The following is a 25,011-nucleotide window of genomic DNA, read 5'->3' as shown; positions in this document are numbered from 1 at the left end:
GATTCTGTGTAGCAGAATCTCTTTTCCATGGCTGACAGAGTGGCCCATCTGTGGAGTCGTTAAGCTCTGTGCTCTAAAAAGCAGGCAGGAGGTACACCGTGGGAGCAGATCGGGGACCTGCTCTGATGTTGGCGGCCTGGGATTCACGTTCTGCACCAGGGCTCCGGACCCCGAGCATCCCCCTCCCCAAGGGACTGCAGGAGCTGAGCAGGAATGCACAGATCGTCCTGGCAGGAGGCTGCGAACCAGCCTGAAATTACACACTGAGACAAAAGAAGTAGGCTTGGGGTCAGAAAGATGGGGTTCAAATCTAAGTCAGCTCTGCTCCGTATTGTTAGTAGCCTTGCTCGTTTCTTTCTCAGTGAAGTGAGGGGTTTTCTCTTCCTCATTGAGCTGCCATGAGTAAATGCAATATTGCATGTGAGCAATAGAATGAATACACAGAGAAGGAAGGAGAAGACCAAAGGAAATGGGACTACCCATTTCCTTGATAGTTCGGGAGGTTTTCTATCTTTCCAGGGGCACCAAAGAGTAGGAATCAGCCCATTGGGTTCTGTCTCTGTGCTGGTCTACCCATTTTCCCTCCTTCAGCCTGAGACCCCCCAAGTCAGTCCTTAAGGTTTTCTACACACCTGGGATCTGCACCTGGTTCCGTATGCACACCTGGCCTTTGGCAAAACCATGAAGTTAGCAAAATTGCTAACCGTAGTGACCCTAGATCTCCTCTCTAGGGTGTGCTTCCCCAAGTAGGGCGGGCATCCCCCTTCCTGAGAACAAGACACTCAAGTTCTCTTCCTTCTCCCTCCCTTACTTGAGAAGTAAAGGGCTCGGTGTGATATTTCCAGGGATACTGGCTTTCAGGTATTGGACTAAAGCTTTAAGCTATAATGATGGCATTTCTGGCATCAGTGCACTGGGTGGAAATGTGTAGAATTCGATATTTCTGGTATCCTTGACACTAGCGCACAGACTTCTATCAAGTTGTTGGGCTGGCCTTGTGATTCAGTATTTCTCAGCTCTCAAAGACGGCATAAGTTGTACGATCCACATTATCCATGCTGTGGGATTCCCTAAAATGGGCCCAGCTGCATTACTTTGCCAGGTTCTGTGAGAATCAAGAAGAGGACAGAGGAGCATGAGCTGTCGTGTTCCTCACACGATACAGGGGTGTTCGCATTTCTCACACTGGCAGAATCTACCCAGAATCGTAGAAATCTACAACCAGAAGAAATCTCAGGAAAATCAGTTCATCTGTACAGTGCCACGTTCTCAAGCGTACGTGTGAATCAGAATCACTTGAAGGACTTCTTAAAATACAGAGTGCTGGGCCCCACGTCAGAGTTTGTGATTCAGTAGGTCTGGGGAGAGCTGAAGAATTTGCATTTCTAGCAGGTTCTCAGGCAGTGCTCCTGCTGCGGCTGTGGGAAGTACACTGGCAAGCCATGGGTCTTGGGCTTTGTACTTTGTACAGTGCCTTCCCAGACCAGTCTCCCGTGGCCCTCCGATTGCTTGTGACCTCATGAGGTAGGTCCTTCAGGACGGAGAAGCACGTTCAGAAAGACTCCGGATGCTGAAGTTCGCCCTGCCCTTCAGGGGCGGTGATCAGCAGAGCCGGGAGTCCAGCCTGTCACTTGCTGCCCTTTCTCTGGTTCTAACCTGGAATAATCGGGGTATTCTGGAGATTCATGGAGAAATATTTAGACAGGGAAAATGAAGGGGCTGGGGGGAAGAACCTTCCAAGAAGAAAGGTTTCTGAGGGATGAGAGGAGCCCAGTCAGGCAGGGGCTGGAAAAGGAAGCCAAGGAGAGGCCTGTCGAAGGGAAGGGGAGGGAAGGGAAAAGGGAAGGGAAGAGGGAATGGAAGAGGAGCAGACTTTGGGTAGAAAGTTAAGAAACCGAGAGACCTTTTATATCACTCAGGCATTTAGCTTCATGGGAAAAGATATCCAGTGTTCTGTCTGTTAGCTGCTCGGATGCTGGGCCACATCAAAGGTCTGGTCTGTTTCTGATTAGTGTGTTTGCAAAAACCCTCCCATCCACCCTGGCATTCTTGTTATTTACCATTAGAGTAGTGTCAGTATTTGAAAAATTATGGAGCTCTTGATATGTTTCCCTTTCAGCCCCATGTGTTTCTTGTATTTATCAAAATGGAACACTAACAAATATTTATTCAGTTTTATAAGACATGTTGACAATAAAGACTACCATGTGTGTCTCCCTGCCATGGTGATTATTTTGCTCAATACATGATTGACAAAGATGTCTTCAGTGTATTGTAAACACAAATTAAAAATAGCAACCTAAAAAAAAAAAAAAGATAAAAACTGAGAAACGGGAAGGTCCATATTTTTGGATGCAACACAGTGCCAAGCTGGTTATTAGAACACGAAACAGATAATCCTTAGTGACTTATCTAAGTTGGTATAATGAGTCTTCTTCAAATAAGTATTTTTGGCTCCTGCAATGTTCCTTTTCATTTATAAAAGCCTCTCAAATTGGAACCTTTTAAGTGGCATATTTTTTTCTGCATGTTTGTTGTAATAACCTTGGATATGTAAAGATCTGGCTATTTTATCTCAATTTGAAAGCCAAGGTCCAATTCCGATGTTTAGCACCCATTTATGACCGTGATCATGAAGCTAAGCAGAGGTTCCTGCATTTTCACATTGCGTTTTTGTCGAACAGGTAGAAAATATTCCTAAATTGGCTAAGCACTCTCTACTTTGTTAGCAATAGGGAACTTTAGAGGGTACAAAGCACTCCAGAGTTGTGCTGCTTATTTCTAAGGGTTTTATTAGTAAAATTGATAAAGCGAAGATTCTTGATGTTTTTATTATTTCCTACTTAATAGTCCCCAAACGCATTGATTTAAAGGTTGAAGAGACTTATGTCAGTACCAAGGATTTGTGACGTAGAGATTTTTTCCTTAAAGTAAGAAAGGGAAGCTGGTCTGCCTATGCAGGGGCGCCAGGTCTGGCGGGTACTGGGGCCGTTTCAACTCGAGTTTTTGTTTCATGAATTGAATATGTAAACAGATTCTCTGAAGAAACCGAGAGGAAACGATCATGTTTGAACCATAACATTTCTGACGCTTACGGACTCTGGATCTCCCAGACAACTTCCCGCTCTCATACATTTGCTCCCATGGTTGGTTCGGATGCAGACTTGTGTTATGTTTTCCATCATGGTGTGTGAATCGACCAGTTTTATTTCCAGTGGTTCGCTAGTGCTTTTAACCTGGAGGCGGCTGTGCAACACTGTTGACTATACTGCGTGTTGGGCGTGTGTGTGTGTTCAGTTCTACACGGAGCGTGTACCGTGGGGCTGCGCTTCCGTGCATGTATGTAAAGACCATTTTATTGTTATCTCCGTCCTTCTACTTGATCTGATTTGGAGTTATGGAGCTATGAATAGGCACGGTTGAATCGTGTGTACTAAAGCGTGTACCAGAAATTAAAATTCAGCAAAACACAAAGATTATTTAAAAAAAAACCCAACCGTGTTCTGTTGCTTGGGGACTATATTGGATGACAGGATGCTGTTAACAAAAAGAAGAGCCACTACGGAGGATTGATATTAATAGGGTAAGGAGTTAAAGTCAAGCATAGAGGTAAGAACTAAGACCAAGCAGAGGAAGGACAGACTCCCGGTAGCATTATTTAAATGGTGCCCTCTCTTCCTCTCTCTCTCTGTAACTGCCTCTACTTGAATTCATATAAGGCATATGATTCAACTTGATAGTATGCGTCAGAGGCTCTACAATATTGTTTTATTTTATTTATTTTTAAAGATTTTATTTATTTATTTGACAGAGATAGAGACAGCCAGCGAGAGAGGGAACACAAGCAGAGGGAGTGGGAGAGAAAGAACCAGGCTCCCAGCGGAGGAGCCTGATGCGGGGCTCGATCCCAGGACTCTGGGATCACGCCCTGAGCCGAAGGCAAATGCTTAACGACTGAGCCACCCAGGCACCCCTGTACAATATTGTTTTAAATCTTTGCAGTAAATCAGTCAGATGGGTGATGTTATGCCTGTTTTACCCCAGGAGAGTGAGGGACTTCCCCAAATAATGTAACTGGTGGCCTGCGAGGCCAGGATTTGAGCCCCTTCTCGATCTGACTCCGAAGTCTAGGCTGTCCAATATGCCATAGTAGAATGGTAAGAGCCTTTAGAGATCATGTTTTATAACCCAATTTATTTCACAGGTGGGAAACTTCAAGCTTGCCCCCTTCATTGCTTCCCTCAGTCAGCATGGATAATGGGGTGTTGACTGTACAGTGGACTCTGCCAGGATTTCCCAACCGGGGAAATCGAGAGGAATTAGTGCATCCAAGAGTCAGAGATAAGATTTAAGATTTGGGTCAAGGGGGATGGGAATGAACCAGTTAAAGGAATGGGAATGACTTAGTTTGATGTGTAATATAAATCCTGCTTTTCAAGGGAAGAGTGAGTTGATGAAGGATAAAGCCCAGCTGGCCTCTACTTTCCATTTCTCCAAAGCAAGAAGTCAGACCTTTCAATTGTGCTGGGTGGGGGCTAAGTCAGTTACAGGCAAGAAGTCCTGAAAGGGGGAGGGTGTTGGAAGGAGGGTGGCTAGGTAGGGGAGAGGGACCCCCACCAGGCTGGGAGCTGCTTTTGGCAGGTTTTCTGTTTTTCTTGCCCAAGCTTAGCATAGCATTGCCCCTCTCTATGACTGCACTTACGAAGTAACATCAGAGTATCCTGTGCCCACAAATCTTCCCGCCCTCTGATCCATTTTTCCTACTGTGTTTAGAGCTATTTTCATCCAGCACAACTCTGATATTACTTCTCTGCCCCCAAATGGCCCCATAGTAGCTATTTTTAAGGGGTGGTCTACGGACCCCCAGAGGTAAGATTGCCAGTTGTAGCAAATCAAAATAGAGGACACCCAACTAAGTTTAAATTTCAAATAAATGACAATTTTTTAGTATAAATAGGTCCTGAGAAATATCTGAGCATCTTGTAGATTATCTAGTAACCCTACCTGTGGGAACTTAAGACCCTTTCAAGGGGTCTCTGAGGTCAGATCTATTTTCATAGTAACACTACGACTTATTTGCCTTTTCTAGTGTGTTGATATGTGCAAATTCAACAGTAGTTCAAACTGCTGGTGTCTTAACATGAATCAAGGCAGTGACATCAAAGTGTGCTGGTGGACATTGCCTTATGCACAATGTCTGTCGTGTACTCACAGTAAAAACGTTGCCAATTTTACTTAAGAATCTTCTTGATGAAGCAGTGAAAATTATTAATCTCAACCCTTGTGTAAATGTCTTCTTAATATTCCAAGTGACAAACTAGGACATATGCATAAAACGTCTCTGCTGCATACAATGGTTGTCTTACTTTGTGATGGTTTGAGGTGGGGAGCTGAATGGGCTGCTTTTTCATGGAACACCACTTTTACTGACAAATTTTGGTTATTCATACCTAAGTCTTTGGCAGCTATTTTCCTGAAAATGAATGAAGTGAGCCAGTCACCTCAAAGAAAAAACTTGACAGTATTTGTGCCAATTATAAAATTTGAGCTTTCAAGTGAAAATTAGAACTTTGAAAAACTTCTATCTACCACTGAGAGCTTGACAGCTTCCCAATATTTAAAGACTTTCTGATGAGATTGGTGGTGATAACAATGGATGTGGGTTTTTTTAAATACTGTATAATGAAATGTGTCAACATTTGGAAAGTCTATGTAACTCAGCGAACTAATATTTTCCAAATGACCAATGCATGTTACCAAATTATGGATCTAACAAGATCCATTCAAAGTACAATATAAACTGATAGATTTTAATGTAACAATATGAGAAGTTTCACTGCTATGGTTTCAAATTCCACATTTCAACTAACCTTTAAAAGCCAAGTTTAATGTCATAGCAAAGGAGAATATCTACAGTTATCTGAAAAGGCTATTAAAATGGTTCTCCCTTTTCCAACTAGATATCTGTATGAGGCTGAATATTTTTCATATACTTCAACCCAACATCCTGTCACCATAGATTGAATGTATGAGAATCCAGGGGTCTTCTTTTCAGCCAGACAGTAAAGAGATTTGCAGAAATGTAAAGCAATGCTATTCTTCTCACTGTTTTGTTTTGGGAATCATAGTTACTTTTCTTTAAAAAATGTTAACATGTAATGGGCTTATTACTATTTTAAAGTGAACGATAAATCATTTTTAAATGTTCTCAGTTCAAATTTTGCGTATGGTAAATACTGATTGATAAAATCTGAGCAAAACTTGTTGGGGTGTACCATAATTTGTCTTTAAGATTTATTTATTAGAGAGAGAGAGAGAGGGAACAAGCGGGGGAGGGGGGCGAGGGAGAGAGAGAATCCTGAAGCAGACTCCCGGCTGAGCATGGAGCCCTACGTGGGGCTCAATGTGGGGCTTGATCCCAGAGCCCCGAGGTGCCCCAAGGTGTACCATAATTTTTAAGAGTATAAAGGGGTCCTGAGACCAAAAGGCTTGAGAACCACTGGACCACAGGACGACACCCAGACTGGTGAGACAGATGTTTGGGGCTTTCCATCATCCCATCCCATCCTGTCTCTGCAGCCTCACTATATATCACCATCTCTGAAGTACCCCCAGGTCCCAGCCTAACCACCTTACTGATTTCTTCACATGTTGTGGACTTTCCAGCCTAACTTTGTGCATACCATTCCTTTACCTGGAACATGTGTCCCGACCCCCTTTATCTACTTGTCTGGTGGTTAGAGGGCCAGGGCTTACATCTGAGCATGAAGGCCTGAGAATGCAGAGACACTGAGACCCAACTTCGCAGTTTGTTTATATGTATATTCTGCATATAGCCTTTAGGATCTGTTTAGTTATTTTAATTAGGATTCCTGGAGTCCCAAGGACCCAATTTTCCGTGTGTGTGTGTGTGTGTGTGTGTGTGTGTGTGTGTGTGTGTGTGTATTTTTTAAACCATCGAAGGGCCAAGTGTCCTGCCATAAACTTTTGGGATTTTTGTAAATATTAGCTATTTCTAGTGTTATCTGTGGGCTTTTAGGATCCAGTGCAGATTAATCAGGAGTATTTGGTGCCTGCTGTGAACAGAACACTTGGCAGTGGGAGCAGGGGGCTAAAGAGGTGATCCTTGCTTAAGGACCTGCACCGTGGTTGGAGACACAGGCTTCATAGCCAAGGTACAATCAAACAGGGCACAAGAGGATATGTAATCAAAGGGATAACCAGGTGCTGTAGGCCTTTAGGGATGGGGAGGTGGAGGCAGGGGTGGGCGGACGTGTGTTTACAGTGGCTGGAGAAATCAAAGAAGGCTTCTGGGAGGAGGAAAGGACTTTGCTGGGGACTTGTTAAGTAGGCAGGGTTTAGTTAGAGGTCAGCAAGGCAGGATTTCAGGTCAGCGAGTAAACACGAGTCAGAGCAGAGAGTCAGAAATGAGCACAGCGTGTTAGCCTAATGAGGCTGCTGACCACGGTGAAGGTGAATGGTGCGAGGTGATAAGGGTGAAAGCTAGTCGGACGATTTTAGCTTGGATGTGGAAGGAAGGAGGAACCAGCTTTATTTTGGTTAGGGAAGTGGCATGGGTTTTTTTTTGAGCACAGGATGGGTTATTATGGAAGGAGGAAGGGAGGTAGGGCATCTAGTTAGTGATCTCGGGGTGTGAGGTGGCAAGGCTCTGGACTGGGGCATCAGCAAGGCTTTTTAAAAAATGAAATACATGCAGGGAACCGCTTCCAGAATGCCTGCTCAGTGCCTTTAGATGGGAGTGTTTTACATATGAGGCCATGGGGATTAAAGCCCCACAATAGCGTGTTCTTGACATAATTGGGTCTTATCACATGTGGCTGATCTGGAGCTGAAATCTCTTATTCTAGCCTTTCTCGGGTCTTACTGTCTCAGCGACTAGATAATAGTGTGGTTTTGGGCAGGTCCTTTAACTCCTCAGCGTCTTGGTTTTTTCATCTGTAAAATGAGGTTGTTAATAGCCCATCTCCTGGGCTTGTGATGAGAATTACATGAGTTCATACATGTAAAGTGGCTATACTGGGGCCTGGGACATAGGAAGCCTTTCAAAAATATTAGCTATTATTTATTTATTCATTCACATTAGCATGGGAATATAAATATTTAAATTACCCAGTGAGCCAAAGCTTCAGAGCTGTGCTGAATCAAGTCCCCGCCCCCTCCCCCCCCCAATAAAAAAAGCTGGCTGGAGACATTGTGAAGATGGGACTCAGAACCTAGGATGGCACAATGTTAAAAATTCTAATTCCACAAACTCCTTAAGATCTGAAGTGTAAAACCCAGAGACCCGAGTCACAATATAATCATGCCACTTCTCGGCTTAAGCACCTTCGCCAGCTCCCACTGCAGAGAAGATACATCTGGATTTCTTAGCGAGCCAGCAAGACTCCCTGACTGGCTTTGTGTTGTCCCAGCCTCCTTCCCCCCACCCCCCCAGCCCGGGAGGCCTGCCCCTCAATCCTGCACTCCTGCTTCTTTTCAAACACATCCCATCCTGCACGTCAGTCTCCCCCGCCTTCACTCTTTCCCCAAAAGCTCATTCCTCTTACTGCACTTATGCCCAATAAAATTAGTCACCTGTTTTTAATAGACTTTATTTTTTAAGAGCAGTTTTAGGTTTACAGAAAAATGGCAGAGAAAGTAGAGTTCCCATATACTCCCTCCCCCAACTGTTTCTCCTCTTAGTAACATCTTGGATGAGTATGGCACATGTGTTACAATTGATGAGCCAATATTGACACGTTGTTACAAGTACATTGTTATATAAGTTCATAATTTACATTAGGGTTTACTCTTTGTGTTGTACATTCTGTGGGTTCTGACAAAGGCATTGTGTCCTATATTCATTACAATATCATACAGAATAGCTTCAATGCCCTAAATTGCCCCGTGCTCCAACCCCTTTCCTCCCCTCATCAATTTTTAAGAATCAGAATGCCATGTCTTCTGTGCACACGTCTCAAATGAATCTCTTTGATGCTTGCATAGCATTTTCTTCCTAGGTGTTACAGCTCCTATAGTCTTACAGATGTACACACACCCTTCTCACTTCGCTAGGTTGTAGCTCCATGAGGGAGAGGATGTACCGTGGATTTGGCCCGACAACACCTAGCCTAGACCCTGTTCTTAACAGGTGCCTTATACATGCTGGCTGACCTGAATTGTGAGCAAATATTAGGGTGGGATTTTGCAGAAGAGGCAAAGCTTTCAACCTTGAAGTCTGAAAGTGACAGGTAAACGTGTGAATTCGATACTTGCCTCAGCACTCAAGGTCTGTGGGTGGGAAAGTTCTTTGAAGGCAACCATCTTCTGGCTCTTCAGATTTGGGCTCAGGAGCAGCCTTAGGTGAGGTAGTCCAGGCCGGCTTTATATTACTGCTAGGTCCCAGGGCTCTTTCCTCTCTGTTAAAAGAAAAAAACGAAACCACCACCACCACAACAAAAGAGGAGAAAGGGACAAGGAGCCTGATTGTTTTTACCCTTCCAGTCCCCAGGGCCGTCTCAGGAAGGCCCCTGGAAAGCCTTATGTTTGGTCCCCACATTCTCTCCCTAGGTGGCCCCTAACAATTGATGCCCAGCGTGCTTTCTTTGGCCAAGGAGCACCTTCCCATAAACGCTTCTTATTTTCTTAAGTCACGCTGAGATTTTTGCTTTATTTTTGCTTTAGAGACACTGTTCTCAAACGTTCTAAAACGCTGTAGGAACATGCAGATCGGAACAAAAGCAAATAAATCGAATCTTGTGAAGTAAAGCAGAAGCCCTTCTCCAACAGCCAGCACAAGGCTAAATGAGAAATATCAGTCTTCCACTAGATACAGTATTTCCCCCTCTAGACAGGAGCGGCCGTTTGCAGAAACCCCACCCCAAGTAGGAGACAGTGAAGGTAGCATAGAACGAACTACTCTTCCTCTCCTCCCACGCGGGAGTCAGCAGTTTCAGCAGCGCACTACCTATTCCTTTAAGGAGCACTCGCTGTTTGAAAGACCTTGGCCTTTACTTCCTTGTACCTGCCTGCAAACACACGTGGGGGGGAGGGTAGGAGGGAGAGAGACAGAAAGTCCCCCCTCACTCCCCGAATCTTTGAGCCCACAGCGACGCCAGACCCGGCGCAGGTTAGAGGGGGGACACTCTGGAAACCCGGTTAGATTTCAAGGTGCCGTTACCTGGGACAGTGATTGCTCTCGAGAGAGCAGGGCTTCCCCATCCCCCGCAACCAGAAAAAGCCAGAGGAAAGGTGGGGGGAGTCCGCCCGGCGGCAGAGCCCGGAGGGAGCCTGGCAGAGCCCCCCCACCCCGAGGCGACCGCCCGCTTGCACCTGTGCTCCCAGGGGGCGGGGCCTCCTCCAGGTGTGCGGAGGAGAAGGACGCGGAGAGCTGAGGCCAGCGTTGGAGCCTAAGCGTCGCACTCTCCGGCTTTCCCCGCCCCGCCCCATCCCTGCCCCGCAGAAATGGAGGGGAGGAGCGGTTAATCCGCACCCCGCGTCCCCGGGCTCCGCAGGCCCCGCCCGCCTCTGCCGGGCGAGAGCCGGGAGCACGCTGCGGCGCGCAGGGGGTTAAGCGGCAGCCGGCGGCCGGAGCGCGCTTAACCCTTTGGCGCCCGCGGGTCCTCCGAGCCAGGCGGGGTGGCGGTACCCCGAGTCCCACGCGGCGGCCACCCCGGGCGCGCGGGCCGAGCGGGGACAGCCCCGGGCCGGGCCCGGCCCCCGGGGCGCGGCGCGGCCCGTGGGAGGCTCGGCGGGCGGGGGGGAGGGAGGGGACGGCGGCGGCGGGCGCGCAGCGTCGCCAGGGCGAAGCCGGCGTGCGGCGCGGCGCGGCGGGCGCGGAGCGAGCGAGCGAGCGAGCGCCTCCGTCCCCGGATGTGAGCTCGGGGCGCCCGCGGTCCCGAGCCAGCGGCGGCGCGGGCGGCGGCGGCGGCGGCGGGCACCGGGCACCGCGGCGGGCGGGCGGGCATGGGGGGCGCTCCGAGCGGCCCCGGCGGCCGGGCCGGCATCTCCGCGGCGTCCCTCCGCTAGAGGAGGGGACCAAGCCAATTCTCCTTTGCAGCAAAAAATTACATGTATATATTATTAAGATAATATATACATCTGATCTTATTTTTTAAAAAAAAGTTTATTTTGCTCCATTTTTGAAAAAGAGGGAGCGTGGGTGGCGAGCGGTTTTTACAAATTATTCTTATTTTCTGCTATCTGTCCTCGTCCCTCCCCACCCCCTGCTGAAGCGACAATAAGGGCAGGGACCGCGGCTCCTACCTATTGGTAACCCCCTTACCCGTTCCTCCCCCGCCCCAACGCTCAGCACCGTGCCCTGCACACAGTAGGCGCTCAATAAATGTTCGTGGATGATGATGATGATGATGATGAAAAACATGCACCATCAACGGCAGCAGCAAGCGGACCACGCGAACGGTGAGCAGCCAGAGCCTGGGCACTCGCTGCCAGATCTCATCCTTGTCATGGTCCTCCTCTTCCCACCCCCTCTTCCTTCCCACCCCCTCCCGTCACTGATGCACTGGGTGGGTTGAGGGGGTTGGAGAGGATGCTTCTAGCTCGGTACCATCTACATAGAAAGGGGAGATGCGTGACAGCCACTCCGTTCTCCCCTTCAGGCCTTGAATGTCAGAGTTAATTCTGCATTTGTGGGGTGGGGGCGGCCGTGGAGTCCTTGGAGTACTGTGCCGCCGGAGGGGCGGTAAGCCGAGGTGATTCAGGTTCAGTGTCCTCGGGCTCAACTTTCCTCCAACGCTCCCGAGCGATGGAAGGGGGATGGCTGTTAGTCCTCAGCCTGAGCCCCCTTTCCAGCCTTTTCTTGCCTTCCCCTCCTTCCCCGCCCCCTGGTCTCCAGTGGCATCCGGAAAATTCTAGGATTGCCCGGTTTCCCTCTTGGCGAGGGTGGGTGAAGCACACCCCGCCCCTGGAGAGGGAGGCCAGGTCTCGGAATCGCGGCCAGGGGGTCGGGTGGAGCGTATTCCCGCTCCCAGAGCCGCTGTGCACACGTCGGTAACCTAGCAATGCCCGGGGAGTCGCTGCCGCTGTGGGGCTCCCCTCCCCAGCCCGGCCTGGGCACCACGTGCAGCCACCACGCCGGCCGGGCTGGGTCGACGGAGACTGGAACAGCTTCTGGTCAGCCCTCCTACCTCCTCCTTGAAGGCCGGCGGCGCCCCGCCACCCCCAACCTCTGTGGGCTCACAGCCTTCCCGGGAGAGCGCTTCCCAAGGGAAGGCTCCGCACGATTCCTCCCCAGCTCGGTCCCCAGCTCCAGGCTGCTGCTGCCGGAGCCCCGAGTCCCCCGTGGCCTCCTTCTCACTGGGCAGTGAGTGCTTGCTTTGACTCTCTCTTGTTCTTTACTTAGCAAGAATTGGTTTTGCAAACACCCGTCCCTCTACCTTTGCCACCACTCTCACTTTGACTTCTGTCTCGGTGAAGAGGTTGTGACTCAAGGTAGGCAAGTGCCTGGGAGACCTGCCTGGGTGGTGGCCTGACCCAAAGTCAGAGAGGGCTTTGCACATGGAGCCCCCTTGGCATTCTGCCCTGTACCTAGATGCCCACCTGCACTTAGGTGACTCCTGCTTGGGCCTTGAGGGCCCCTGGCATAATCCATCCTGTCCTTCCTAGGTGTAGGGGTGCAGGCTGCCTGCCTTGACTGTGTCTCTGGATGCTGGCTTGGCTGCTGCGGCTGCAATTTAAAATGCAAAAAAGCCCTAAAGATGTTTTCTGTTTTCGGAAGCCTGTGGAGGAAATGAGTCCCAAGCATCATGAATTTTCATTTGCAGGAAGTGTCAGTGCATAATCTAGATATTTGTTATGGGGCTTTTGGTATTGCCCTGGTGCCAGTGGAGGATTTTTTTTTCTATGCTGAAAAAAATGCATGTGTGGCTGTACAAAGATGTTGGAGTGACATCCTGAAAATGATTAAGACTATTGAGTTATTGGCGCTGCCTTTTTTTTTTTTTCCCCGGTGGTGATCGTGGTTCTTATTTGGGAGAAAAGCTACTGTGCCTATCTATTAACTCCTTAGAGATCCATGGGTTTTAAAAGTCAGAAAAGGTGGACTAAGTGTGGATGACCTCCGTTTCAAGAAAGGCACTAGCAGAGTCCTCGTGAAGACATGGATGTAGAGAGACACTCCCCCCACTGCACCAGTGGGCCTTTGCCGCTCAGGGCCCGACGCGTGGACTTCTCTTCCTGCTCTGGTTGACCACACTCCTGCTTCTGAAAAATAGGACATGAGATTCAAAATGGAAACGTTGAAACCATACCCCCCCCCCCATTATTGATGGGAGACCACCTTGTCTTTTTTTCTGGCATTGGATTCTCATTGTTTGTTTGTTTGTTTTTTCATTTTTCCTTTTCTCCTTCTTCCCAGAGGCAAACTATGCAAGAGGCACCACACTCCCTCTTTCTGGTGAAGGACCAACTTCTCAGCCGAATAGCTCCAAGCAAACTGTCCTGTCTTGGCAAGCTGCAATCGATGCTGCCAGGCAGGCCAAGGCTGCCCAAACTATGAGCACCTCTGCACCCCCACCTGTGGGATCTCTCTCCCAAAGAAAACGTCAGCAATACGCCAAGAGCAAAAAACAGGGTAACTCGTCCAACAGCCGACCTGCCCGCGCCCTTTTCTGTTTGTCACTCAATAACCCCATCCGAAGAGCCTGCATTAGTATAGTGGAATGGAAGTATCCTTTTTTTGGGGGGAAGTCTTTCTCATTTTCTCTTTTACCATCTGTTCTTTAAAAGGATCTGCTTTCTGAAATGGCACTTACGAAGTCATAGCCGTCTGGCATTGAGCAGCGGCAAAGCTGTATGTCGGGGGTTTCATTGTATATACCTTCCTATCTCCTTAGGGTGCAGAGGGGTTGCTCTTTGGGTATATTTTGCCGTGTGTGTGTGTGTGTGTGTGTGTGTGTGTGTGTGTGTGTGTGTGTGTGGAGGGAGGGGGTGACGGCCTGAAACTTCAAAGTGGTCGTTAAATAGGAAACTGACCTTTGGTCCTTTGACACTAGATGGTTAGTTTAAACCCACCATTGCTGTTGGGGCCACGATAGGCATCGAACCTATTGCAGATGCGGTGTGCTGATTTAAAACACAAAGACCGTATGAGGCTCCGCTAGAAATAAATACCTTTTGACCTTTAGTGGCATCTTCCCATTCCGATGTTGAGAATTTGTTTCTGAAACGCCCAGTGACTGCTGAGGTCGCTTCTAGCTCTGCCATTTGCTGATTCTGATTGTTCAGGTAGCTACAAATATGAACACTTGCTTCATAGGCAGGGAGCAATTTGCTCATCAATGCTATGACTTCCTGGAATTTCCTTTTGACATGTTCCAAAAAAGCATTTGAAACGTGAGCGGGAGGGAGCCTGTGGAGGGAGAGGCTGGGCGGGCCTCTTCTTCCTGAGCCCTCGTGAGTTAGAGAGCAGTCTGTCGGTGGGGGAATTTGCAGTTGCTGCCTTTATCAAACACTCTGTCTGTGTCCTTGGACTGGAGTTACATTTCTGGGTGTCTCCTTTGTATTTTTAAAACTGAACTCCACATGCCCCAGGATGGTGGTTACGTCCCAGATCTTGGAAACCTAGGGTGCTCGGCCTGCTCGCCCCCGTCCCCAAATCTGGAGACCAGTCTCCAGTTACTGCCACCCTTCAGAAAAGGTTGACTGAGGCCTCCTTTCTGAGCAAATGGCTTTCTAATTAGTCAGATGATTCATGGGTCTGGGTAAAACAAAGCATTTCCTTTTCCCAGAAGCTATTTGGGCCTGACAGGAGCCTTAGAGTAGCTCCTAGGCACAGGAAGGAGTGTGAATCTCGGGCTTCCCCCACTGCAGCCAGGGTGAAGGGGGCTCCTGAGGGAGGATATGGGCCACCAGCTGAAAGGTGGAGCTGAAACCCCCTTATAACCTGAGGGCCTAGTGAGGTTGCTCTTTGTAGGCCTTCTGTTGTTGCTGGCTGTTTTCTGTGCTCACGGACACAAGTTAAAATGAGGTAACTTTGTCTAGAAAGGTTTTAGAGAGGGTAGCCAAATGCCAAGGGTAGGATTTGAGGGGTTTTCTTGTGCTTTTCCTTTTTAGAACAGATGTCTCCTCTCTAGAGGGAGTTACGGTGTCTCTCACGTAGCTGGGGTTGCGTTTTCTGTGGAAGTTCTCTTCTAGTCTGAGAATGAATGCTAGTGTCAGCCCGGAGGCCGCTAGGTGCCTAGGATGTGCCTCAGTGGCGTTGCAGCAGTCGGAAGCGTGGTTGCACTCAGCTGGGAAGATGCGCTCCTCCAGAGGTTGGCTTGACATGACTCTGGGTAAGCAGAGGCCTCTCTGGGGTCATTCATTTCACGTGGAGTGAGGTGGGAGGCCTGACGCTGTTTCTCTTGGTGCATGGTAATTTGTGTATCACAGTGTCTGTGTACGGAGTGAATTCCTGGAGCGTGCTGCTGACTCCCTTTCCCTCGTGGCTGGACACATGTGTACGGGAGCTAGGGATATGGCTGCCAAGGCAGGGACAAGCCTGCCTGCAAATGGGACATCTGTAGAACAGATCTTTAAACAACATATGATCTGTTTGTCTCTCCCAGTGACAGTTGCCTTCTAGTTCAGGGAGCAGGTCATAGAATCCTCTGCAAGCCAGCTGTGTCGGGCCCAGTGCACACTGGGAGAGTGAGAGCCTCACTGGTTTGTACACCCATATGAGACGAGAGTGTCCTGCATCCTGGGGGAATGAGGAGTGTTCGCTTTATCAGAAGGTATTTTTGGGAGCAGACCCATCTATTTCTCCTTCGCTCTATTCTGCATGGCTTGTAAAAATCTTGTGGCAGTGAGATAGTTATCCACCAACACCGGGAACTGCAACCAGATCACCATAAAGAAAAAAAAAAGTGTTTGGCTTTCCCGAATGGCCCTGGTATTTCTCGGATTTGCTGGTCTATCATTTAGGTACTGGTAACTAAAAAGGAAGAATGGTGGTATGGGGGGACAGGAGAGACCACAGGTGTGTTTCTGTGTAGGATAACACTGGGGCAATTGGCTGTTAAAATTTCAGTAGGAATGGCAAAAAAGAAAAACAAAAAGAGGATCTTGAAGTTTTCTGAAGGGGAGCTGTCTTAAGGTTGGATCCCTGGATAAGAGATCTTGTAATACTAGATGTGTTAAAAGAATAAATATGAATGAAAGCTAATTGGCTTTAAAAATAAACCCATCAAAATTAGTAGAAGAATGTCATTCATGTCCTTATTTCAGTAAGTGTCGAAACACTTTAAGGGGCTGAGTTTTCCTAAGACTCAGGGTATCCCCAGAGAGGTAGAGGGCATTTGTTTCCTTCAGCATTTTTGGATTTCCCAGAAGGATATCAGGATGAATGGAGAAGGGTCTGTTCACATCCTCAAAGCTTTAGTACTCGGAGATGTTTGCTTAAACCAGTGGCTTTGCCTTTTGTGAGTGAGGTTATGGCAGAAACACTTAGAAAATCAAGCCCCCCCCCCCCCCCGCCCCCAGAGTTGTACATTATGCTGGTGCTCAGAAACCTTGCATGCATTCGGAAAGCCTGAAAGCCAAAAGAAGAAAAACAGTCATTTTGGCAGAAGTCAAATTTTGCATTGCCAGTTTTGACAATGTCTCCTAATAACACCAGAATGTTGAAGCAAGTATCTGTTGCAAGCTGATTTCAAAGTGATTTCTTCCAGACAGACCCCCGAGATTTAGAATTGTTCAATTGTACTTTCCAAGTGTCTGGTGCTGATTTCTTATGGCTTTTTATTTAATTTGTTTATAAATTGAATGCAGTAACAGCTCATTAGAAACCGAGCCCCAGTCCAGCTGTAATCCGAAACAGTGATAGGCATTGATTAGTAAAGGAAGCAGAGAAGGGGCCGGAGCCTGGCTTGCTTATTACAGTGTTTGAGGTATTGGAACATGCCACGAGACAGTCACAGGTAGAATGCAGAAAGTTCTGGTGCCTTGGCCTGCCCTGGTCCAGACAGGAGACTGACCCAGCCAAGAATAGCCCCTAAGAAAATGGCTTTAACACATGGAGGCAAGGATTTGTGGAAGAGATTTGTCTCATGAGGACTTCTCTTTGTGTCTACACCAGCCAGGAATGTAGTGTTCTCAGGCCTTTGTCGTTTTTAAAACTTTAAGAAGCAGAAACATGGTTTGGAGGGTGCCCTAATTGGATGTATGTTTAGGTTTTAATGTAAAATGCACAGCGAAGACTGAACGCGTAACATGATCCTTGCAAGAGAAGGAAAGGACGCGGAAAAGTCATTCGATAGGAAGATCTGCCAGATGACCACGGACGATTACATTTGTCAGAGACATAGTGGTCACAGCAGTGGGTCGAGAAAGGATTCGTGTGCATAATTTTCATTTCAAAAGTGATTCAAGAGTGGTGTGATTGGGAGTGTGATGAGAGAAAGGATTTATGTTTGTATAAGACATATATACCTTAACAAAATTTTTCAGACCATTTGACATATTTATATTATTGGCTATTTTTGCCAATTGTGTGGCCTTAGCTATTTACATCCCATTCCCTGAAGATGATTCTAATTCAACAAATCATAACTTGGTAAGTGTCCTTTGAGTTCCTGCTTGTCCTGATGTGTGGTTATCATTTGCTCTCTACTTAAACTGGCAGCTGGCTTTCTGGGTGGTTGAAGTTTACAGCTGTGCATGTGATGTTTCCTGGAGCTTTGCAACGGTGGGTTTGTCTGTGTGCTGTTGTGGTTTTTTTTTTTTTTTTCCCTCTGACCTGTATTCTCAAATTTATACTGAATGAAAGTGTTTAAAGTCATGAATCTTGCATAAATAGATGTGGCACTTTTTTATGGAAGAGGTTTGTAGCAGATTTTAAAATAACTTTTCTCTCCACATAAGCTTTTGCTGTCTACCATTCTTTTCCAGATAATATTAGCTGCTTTTGTTTTGTTTTGTGTTTACTTAGGAGTGGTGGGTATTTTGTTTGGTCAATTTTCCTGGTAAGTAGAGAATTAGCATAGATTTTGTACATGAACCATTCATTTTTAGAGCATCAGAATACAACAGAACGAATAGATCTACATGGAACATAATTTGGAGACTACACTGTAGTATTCCACTAGGAGTATCCTATGAAGATACCTTTTATCCCAAGATAAAATGATTCTAGGGTTAAATAAATTGGGATACTTCCACATACTTTATTGCCCTCCTAAAGATTTACAGTGCACATTAGCTCAGCAAGAGCTCTGGGATGGTCTGTAGTTAAAAAACCAGTTTCATTTTGTTTAACTCAGCTAGTCCTTAAAAGTAATTGGTCATGGATTCTTCAAACAGTTTTTTGGCAGAACACATCACGGAACCAGTGTTTCATGAAACTTCCTTTGGGAAAGGTTGCTACAGCTTAAAAAGAAAGAAAGAGAAAGAGAGAAAGAGAGAGAAAGAAAGAAAAGAAAAGAAAAAAAAGAAAGCAAGCCCGACAGAGCACCAGAGTTAGGACTAGGAGCTTGCCACACTGAGCTGGGACAACGAGGTGTGTTTTGGGAGGCATTTCCCAAATCCTTTCTGCGTTGCCATTCATTCACCCACTTGTCAAGGGGCCGGATGAAAAGATCACTGGGATCGTGTTTACCTCTGACATTCTGTAATCTTTTCTCGATGATTCAGAAGCCATGTCAGGATTTTTCTGGAGCTGCAGCACCCTTGGGGGAGGCTGTGCAGAAAGGCAGGTGGAGCAGGGGGCCAGTGCTGGGTAACAGCTCTCTCCCTGGTTTTGCTTTCTCCTCTTTGAGCTAGATTTGTTTCTGGTTTCCCATGTTGAAGCTGTATTTGAGTAGGGTGGCTGTTTGTAACTAAGTGAGTGGTGTAAAGGCAGAACTGCTGTGTGTGGGGGGCTCTGCTGGGTTCTGACGATACTGAAATTATGCTCTTGTGATTTTAGACTCCATGGCTTACATACAGGATTTCATGTTACACTTAAAATGTTGTGGCATATGTCAGATATAACATGATGTCTGTTCATATTTGGGCATTTATAGTCTGATTTCTAGAGAATGTAAAAAAAGTTTTGGATATTGCTACTGAAAATATCACTCAACAGGACTCGGATACACATATACACAGTTACCGTTAGTGTGGGTTTATACTGTGCTAGACGTGATTCGTGTGCTTTGGGATATTTTAAACAGCTTCTGACTTGGTCATAGACATGTGGCATTAGATGATCATTTTAAAGGAAGAGCAGAAGTGGCAAAAAGCCCCCATCAATGGGGATGGATCATCAGAGTCTAGGCCACAGATGGTGTCAGCTTTGTTACCAAATTTAACAACGTGGATGGTGACCCAGTTTGTTGCTTTTTGTAGCTCAAGAGAACATGATTAAACAAACTTAGAAAATAAATACCTTTCAGAAAGGCAGATTAATTCAGATCAATGGAATAATTAATGTAACTGCGTGGGTAAGCCAATTAATATTCTGATTTTTCCCAGGGAAATTCAGGGCACTGATATCTGCCGTCAGACCATTTGGATTTCTCAGCTAATGAGGAAGGGAATAAAATATAGGAAATGGATAAATCTCTCTTCTTCTCCCTTGCAATCCCTCCCTAGTGGATGCTTTCTTAACAATTCTTAAACAGAGGTATTTTAAGGGGGGGAGGGAGGCAGTGGATTAGTTTGGCAGGCCTTTCTAAAAACCAACATACACGCCTTTGACCTCTTACTGTTCTGAAACTCAGAGCCTTGGAGTTTCTGTCTTGTTTCATTGGGATGGTCACATGGCCAGAGGAGTTTATTCTCTGCTTGACTCTTTAAATATTTCCTTTCCCACTGTGGGAAGGGAAGATCTTGGTGGATTTCCCCCTGACTCTTTGCAAGGTCCCATGTCATGTCAGTGCTCCTGCCAGGGAGCCGTTTTTTTTTTTTTTTTAATACATTTGACCCAATTTATACCAAAGTGATTGCTCTATTTTTGGGATCGGTTTAGAGGCGGCCGAACGAAGCTTATTTTTCATCTGTAGTAAATACCTTTCAGTTAACATGAATGGCAAATCAAAGGGCAGAGACCGATATGGGTTGCAAGGCTGCACGTGTCAGGGAGCTGCTGGTTTTCTTTGCTCCGGAGCTCTGTGGGAAATGTGTATGTGGAACCCTTAGAGCCAGCTTTGTGCTAGGCTCTGTCTGTCTCTTACAGGTCATTTGTCGTGACATGCTTGCCTCCCTCGGGTAGGAAGGGTGGCCATCCCCATCGGGCCAACGTGTGTTTGCTCTGGGTGGCCTGTAACTGAGCCAGTTTTGGGAATCTGGAGACTACCTTGGGGGCAGCAAGTTTTCCCAGGGTTAGGGTTTTTTTTTTGTTGTTGTTTAAATATAAACAGTCTCAAGTTTCTATGCAGTTTCATTTGTGGACTTGCAGGGACGAGTGGAGGTTGAAGCCATGGAAACGGTACGACTGAGTTCCCACAGTGAGACCCTTCTTGGCTCGGTCTATAGCGCAAGCTCCTCGGTTCCACTTATTGGGAGTGTGTATCATTTATTTAATTTCTTCTTAGCCCGGGGTGGGGAGCAGCGGGGAGCTCTGCTTTCGGAGTGTCAGAGCGGGGCTGCTTACAGCACCGTGCTTCACTGTGTGGAAGGACGCCCTCTCTTGCGTCCCAGGCCTCAGTTTCTCGGAGGCCGACGGACGGACGGGGTCGAAGTTGTCTACGCCACCTGCCCCCGGCTGAGCCCCGCTGTCTGTAGTGCTAAGTCGCTTCAAATGAGAACTGTCCCACATATCAGGGTGCTCACCTGCCAATTTGGATCTCCGCTGATGTCTGCTAATGATGCCAGCCTTGGAGGGCGAGGCCCATGGCCCAGGCCTCTCGACCCCTTTATCAGGCACAGTGGCTCCTACCAGGGGCTCTTATAATGCTCCTCTCATTCAGCAGGAGGTCTTACCAAGTCTTTGACCCCTTTCCTGTCCCCTTCCTCATCTTGTTGTTGAGGCCTGTTTTTTTTCCTTTAGCCTGTTGACATTTAGCCTCTGCAGAACCCCTCACATCTTCCCGGTCCTCCCCATCCACGCCCCTGTCGCCGTGGCCAGGTCCTCCTGGCTGTCTGAGCTTTCTGAGTCCCTCCTTCCCAGCAGCCCCCCCGCCACATTTGCCCACCCATAGTTCCTAAACACTCCTTCCATGTGCTTGTCTACCTTCTGGCCTCTTCTTCACCTGCAGTGTCCCTTCCACTCCAGCCCCTGGAGGAGTTCAGGAATCCTCTCAAATACGTCTCTTCCACGAGGGCTTTTCCCACCCTGACCCCAAGTAACGCTCTTATTTGAACCTCTCTCGTGGCACTTCATGTAAAAAATACCCTACGTTTGAGTTTTTCATATGCACATCTTACCAAGCATCTTCAGGATACAAGTCTTAGCGAATCATTTTGGAATCCCCGACAGTGCCTGGCCTGGGATACGCAGTGGCTGTTTGGTGAACACGCGTTGTTGCTGGGCCTGACCTCACCCATTCTTTCCTCTAAGCTATACTCGGGATCTCCTTGGGTGGCAGGTCCCTCTGTGGACTCCTTGGAGGTCCTTAGCTGGGAGTGGGTGGGACGTTGTAAGTGCTTATTCCTGAAAAGCTTAGGGTCTTGTTGTGACTCTGCTTCTTGAGCACCTCTGGCTGAAGGAGGCCTAGGAGCCGGGTGTCAGAGCTGAGCCTTCCAGCACATTTTGTGCTCAGAGTAGCTGAGCGATGGGAGCGCCCCTGAGCAGCAGTGCTGGCCGTGGACTCTTGGCAGTGGGACCATTGCAAGGGGCCTTACAATGGCCAGGAATGTTGTGGGACAGTGTACCCTGACTGCGTTCTCTCTTCCGTGACTGAGATCCCAATACACCATGTTTCCTGAGCTTAAGACGTGAGCTCATTGAATCTGCGCGGTCCCATAGTTCAACATCTCACAGTGTTTGTGCATAGTGAGAATGACTGAAACGCAGTTTCGTAACTTGGTGCATTGGGTGTAGCCTCTAGGGCGGGTTTCAGTTCTGTACCTTCTGCACACTGTATCTTTGCTACATTGTCCTTCTGTTTCAACTGTGAGCTCTTATTTCTGCACAACGCGATTCTCTCTGTTCTAGAACAGCCCCTTTGCCGCCTTCACCGCCCAGCCTCCTCTGAGCCTCATCCACTCCTGCCTCCCACCCCACCTGCCTGAGTTTGAGTACTGGCTTTCCTTCTGCCCTGCCATGAGTGCGTAAACTCTCCTCTTTGTGGGCATTCGTCCCTTTCCGCATCTTTTTATAAGTGCTGCGGGGAGTGGTTTGGTGTGTGGTGGTTCCGCCCCTGTGCTCCAGGGTCTGACCACCTGCTTGAAGAAGCTCATTAGCTGAGTGACTTTGGATGAAACCAGCGTTTGAGTTCCTAGAGACAGAGGCTGGCGTCTGGTTAGTCTCTGTCGTGCTGGGGACTAACCTTGTGCCTGGCGCACAGTAGGCACCAGGAAATGCATGTGGAATGAGGGAATAAGTACATGAATGGCTGTACAAGGGCTTCATGGTATGTCCTTATGGATCAGTAGTTAGTTTTCAACAATTGGCTAATGATTAATGTTTGCCCAAGAGGCCGACTTTTGTTGTCCGATATTAATGAGAACCCCAGGAAACACCTGTCAGAGTTTGCCTTTAATTTCAGGATCATGTCTTTGTTGGCAAATTTAACTCTTTATATCTGAAGCAGGAAGAAAGACAAGTACTTGTTGATACTTTTCGAATCCCTAGCTCACAAGCTGGCTTCTGTGTTCGAATCCCTAGCTCACAAGCTGGCTTCTGTGTTCAGTGTTGTATGTGCAGTGTGTGTGAGTGTGAGTGGGAGTGTTTGTGGAAGGGTTGGAGGGAAAGCAGCAAGGTGACCAGAGTAGATACACTTGTGTAGTAACGCTTGACCCAGCTCTGGTTTCCTAATCGTAAAACGTGAGCCAGTTTATGTCCTGCACAGATAATCACATGTCCTTTCTAGTCCTACCTCATTTTGACAGAGAACAAGTTACCAGGCTCCCTCGTTTACTGAATGGACTTTGATCGGGTGTTGACAGTTTTTCAGAGACCAAATCGGGCTCTTAAAGAATTCAGATCTACTACTATTGAAGTTCCTTAAGAATTTCAACAGGGTCCTCAGTCTTTCGGTTGGTTTGTTATAAAAGCCAATCTCATTGTTTTATAGGCATACCTTGCACACTGGAACTTCCTTGCTCAGACCTTTTAAAAATGAGCCGTCTCAGAGTGCAGATATTTGGATATGTTGGTGTATTAGCCAGCCCTTGCAGGGTGACGGGTTGCAGAAATACAACTCAAATTGGCTTAGTTGAAAAAAAAGAAGTATATGTGTGTGTGTTTGTGTGATTTATTAACTTAGCGAACTGGAAAGTCCAAGGGATAGAAACCCTATCAGAGACAGCTGGAAAGGGGGCTTACAAGAGGGTGTGAGGATGCCACCCTACACCCCGGCCCTCGGGCGTCTCTGGCAGAGTCCAGCTGGCCTGCCGTGGGTCTCCCTCACACACTGTCTGAAGCGCGCAGCCCCTTTAGCCCATCTGGGGGAGGGTCGGAGGGGAGATGCATTCCTTCCTTAACCTCAGCTCGGTATTTTACGAATGATTATATGAGAAATAAGAGACCCCTGTGGCAGATGTGTGGGTAGTTTCTTTTTTTTTGACCTTTCCCATCAGAATTTAATTTTTAACTGTCTGCAGAATATGAGAAGTTCCAGAATCAGAGGGGACTACTCGCTCAGCACTGGAGATTATGTCTCGTTAAATACTGGGGGTGGTGCTGGGGATCCAGAACAGACCCTCAACAGCTCCTCCCCCTAAGAAAGGCCCTAAAGGAATTGTGGAAGCTCTGGAACTGGAGTGGTTGAGCTATTGGAACGGGCCTCATGAGGTCTTGCTGTTGCTTGGTTGCAGTGCCACGGGAAGGGATGCTGATGGGTGTCCTTGTCCTGGCGGTGGGGTGGGGGTGGGGGTGGGAGATTGGCAGGTCATCCAGGAATAGATGGTAGCCTTCCTGCTTCTGCCTCCTACTGTGCTCAGACTCCGGGGACTCTCTGCCAGCAATAGCACAGGATATGTCCCCCAAGTCCTGTTCTGCCTGTGTCATCAAAGTAAGGAAAGTGGCAGAAGGTGTCTTCCCTTTTTCATTCAAGTGGGATTGGAGTTCTTCCAGTTGGGGTGCTTGTGAATGGTAAGGCCTTGTGGCTGGGCAGGCAAAGCTGGCCATGCCTGGTGGGGAGGAGGACACAGTGAGCAAAGCAGAAGACGGGGCTGAAGGAGGAACTGCCTGAGGTGACCAGTCGTGTGTGTGTGTGTGTGTGTGTGTGTGTGTGTGTGTGTGTGTGTGTGTCGAGGGGGTGTGGGTGGGTATATGGATGGATGGGTGTTTTTGACACACACCTTGAAGGGTGAAGCCTTCTAGTGATTTATCACTAAGCAGGGCCCCAGACACTGCCCAGGCTGGGGAAAATGACTTTCTTCTCCTGAACCTCCAAGCAATTCTTTCTGCCAATTTTTTATCCTTCTCCCTATTGGCTGAGTGGTAATTCTAGAAATCACAGGACATCTGTTGAAATTATTGAATGAGTGACCTTGAGGGGCAGGCTGGAGTGAAATGGGAGGCTGACCTGAGGGAGGAAAGGCAGGCTGCAGGCTGCTCAGGGAAAATGAGGCTGCCAGGTGGACCCAGCCTGGGAAGGAGGGAGGGGCCTCGAAGCAGGCTGGGTGGAAGGCTCCCACTTTTCCCCGCCTCCTGTGTCCAGCACAGCGTGCTCACAGATAATTTTGTAGAGCTGTATGGACCCTTGTGTATGAGGCAGGAGGGCAAGGCACCATTATCCAACAGATATGCTGTTGAGACTTGGCTCTGCGGGGCCCACCAGGCTCTCGTGGCCCTGACTTGTGTAGCCTGAGCCGCCGTGGCTCGCTGTGCCCAGGAAAACCCACCACACGGGGTCAGAGAACAATCCTCTTTGTTTTCCATATCTTGCGTTCTTACGACTAGCCATCATTCAAGATTTGCAC

The 25,011-nt window shown here is 47.8% G+C and overlaps 1 protein-coding gene across 4 annotated transcripts in view; it reads left to right on the top strand.

The window, feature by feature from the left end:
- Nucleotides 1-10,945: 10,945 nt before the first annotated feature.
- The window catches only part of CACNA1D (calcium voltage-gated channel subunit alpha1 D), a 299,657-nt gene continuing 285,591 nt past the window's right edge, over nt 10,946-25,011 (top strand). For all 4 annotated transcript variants that reach the window (XM_087866963.1, XM_087866962.1, XM_087866964.1 and 1 more), the window contains exons 1-3: nt 10,946-11,421; nt 13,379-13,688; nt 17,452-17,557. In XM_087866963.1, coding sequence (XP_087723089.1) covers nt 11,355-11,421; nt 13,379-13,688; nt 17,452-17,557 — 483 coding nt within the window. In that variant the 5' untranslated portion in view covers nt 10,946-11,354. The remainder of the gene's footprint in view (nt 11,422-13,378; nt 13,689-17,451; nt 17,558-25,011) is intronic.

This window comes from Ursus americanus, chromosome 14 (genome assembly GCF_024610735.1).
Source record: "Ursus americanus isolate L20-20 chromosome 14, mUrsAme1.1.p, whole genome shotgun sequence".
Taxonomy (NCBI): Eukaryota; Metazoa; Chordata; class Mammalia; order Carnivora; family Ursidae; genus Ursus; species Ursus americanus.
Note: the sequence above shows the minus strand (reverse complement) of the source record. Positions and strands in the feature narration are given on the sequence as shown.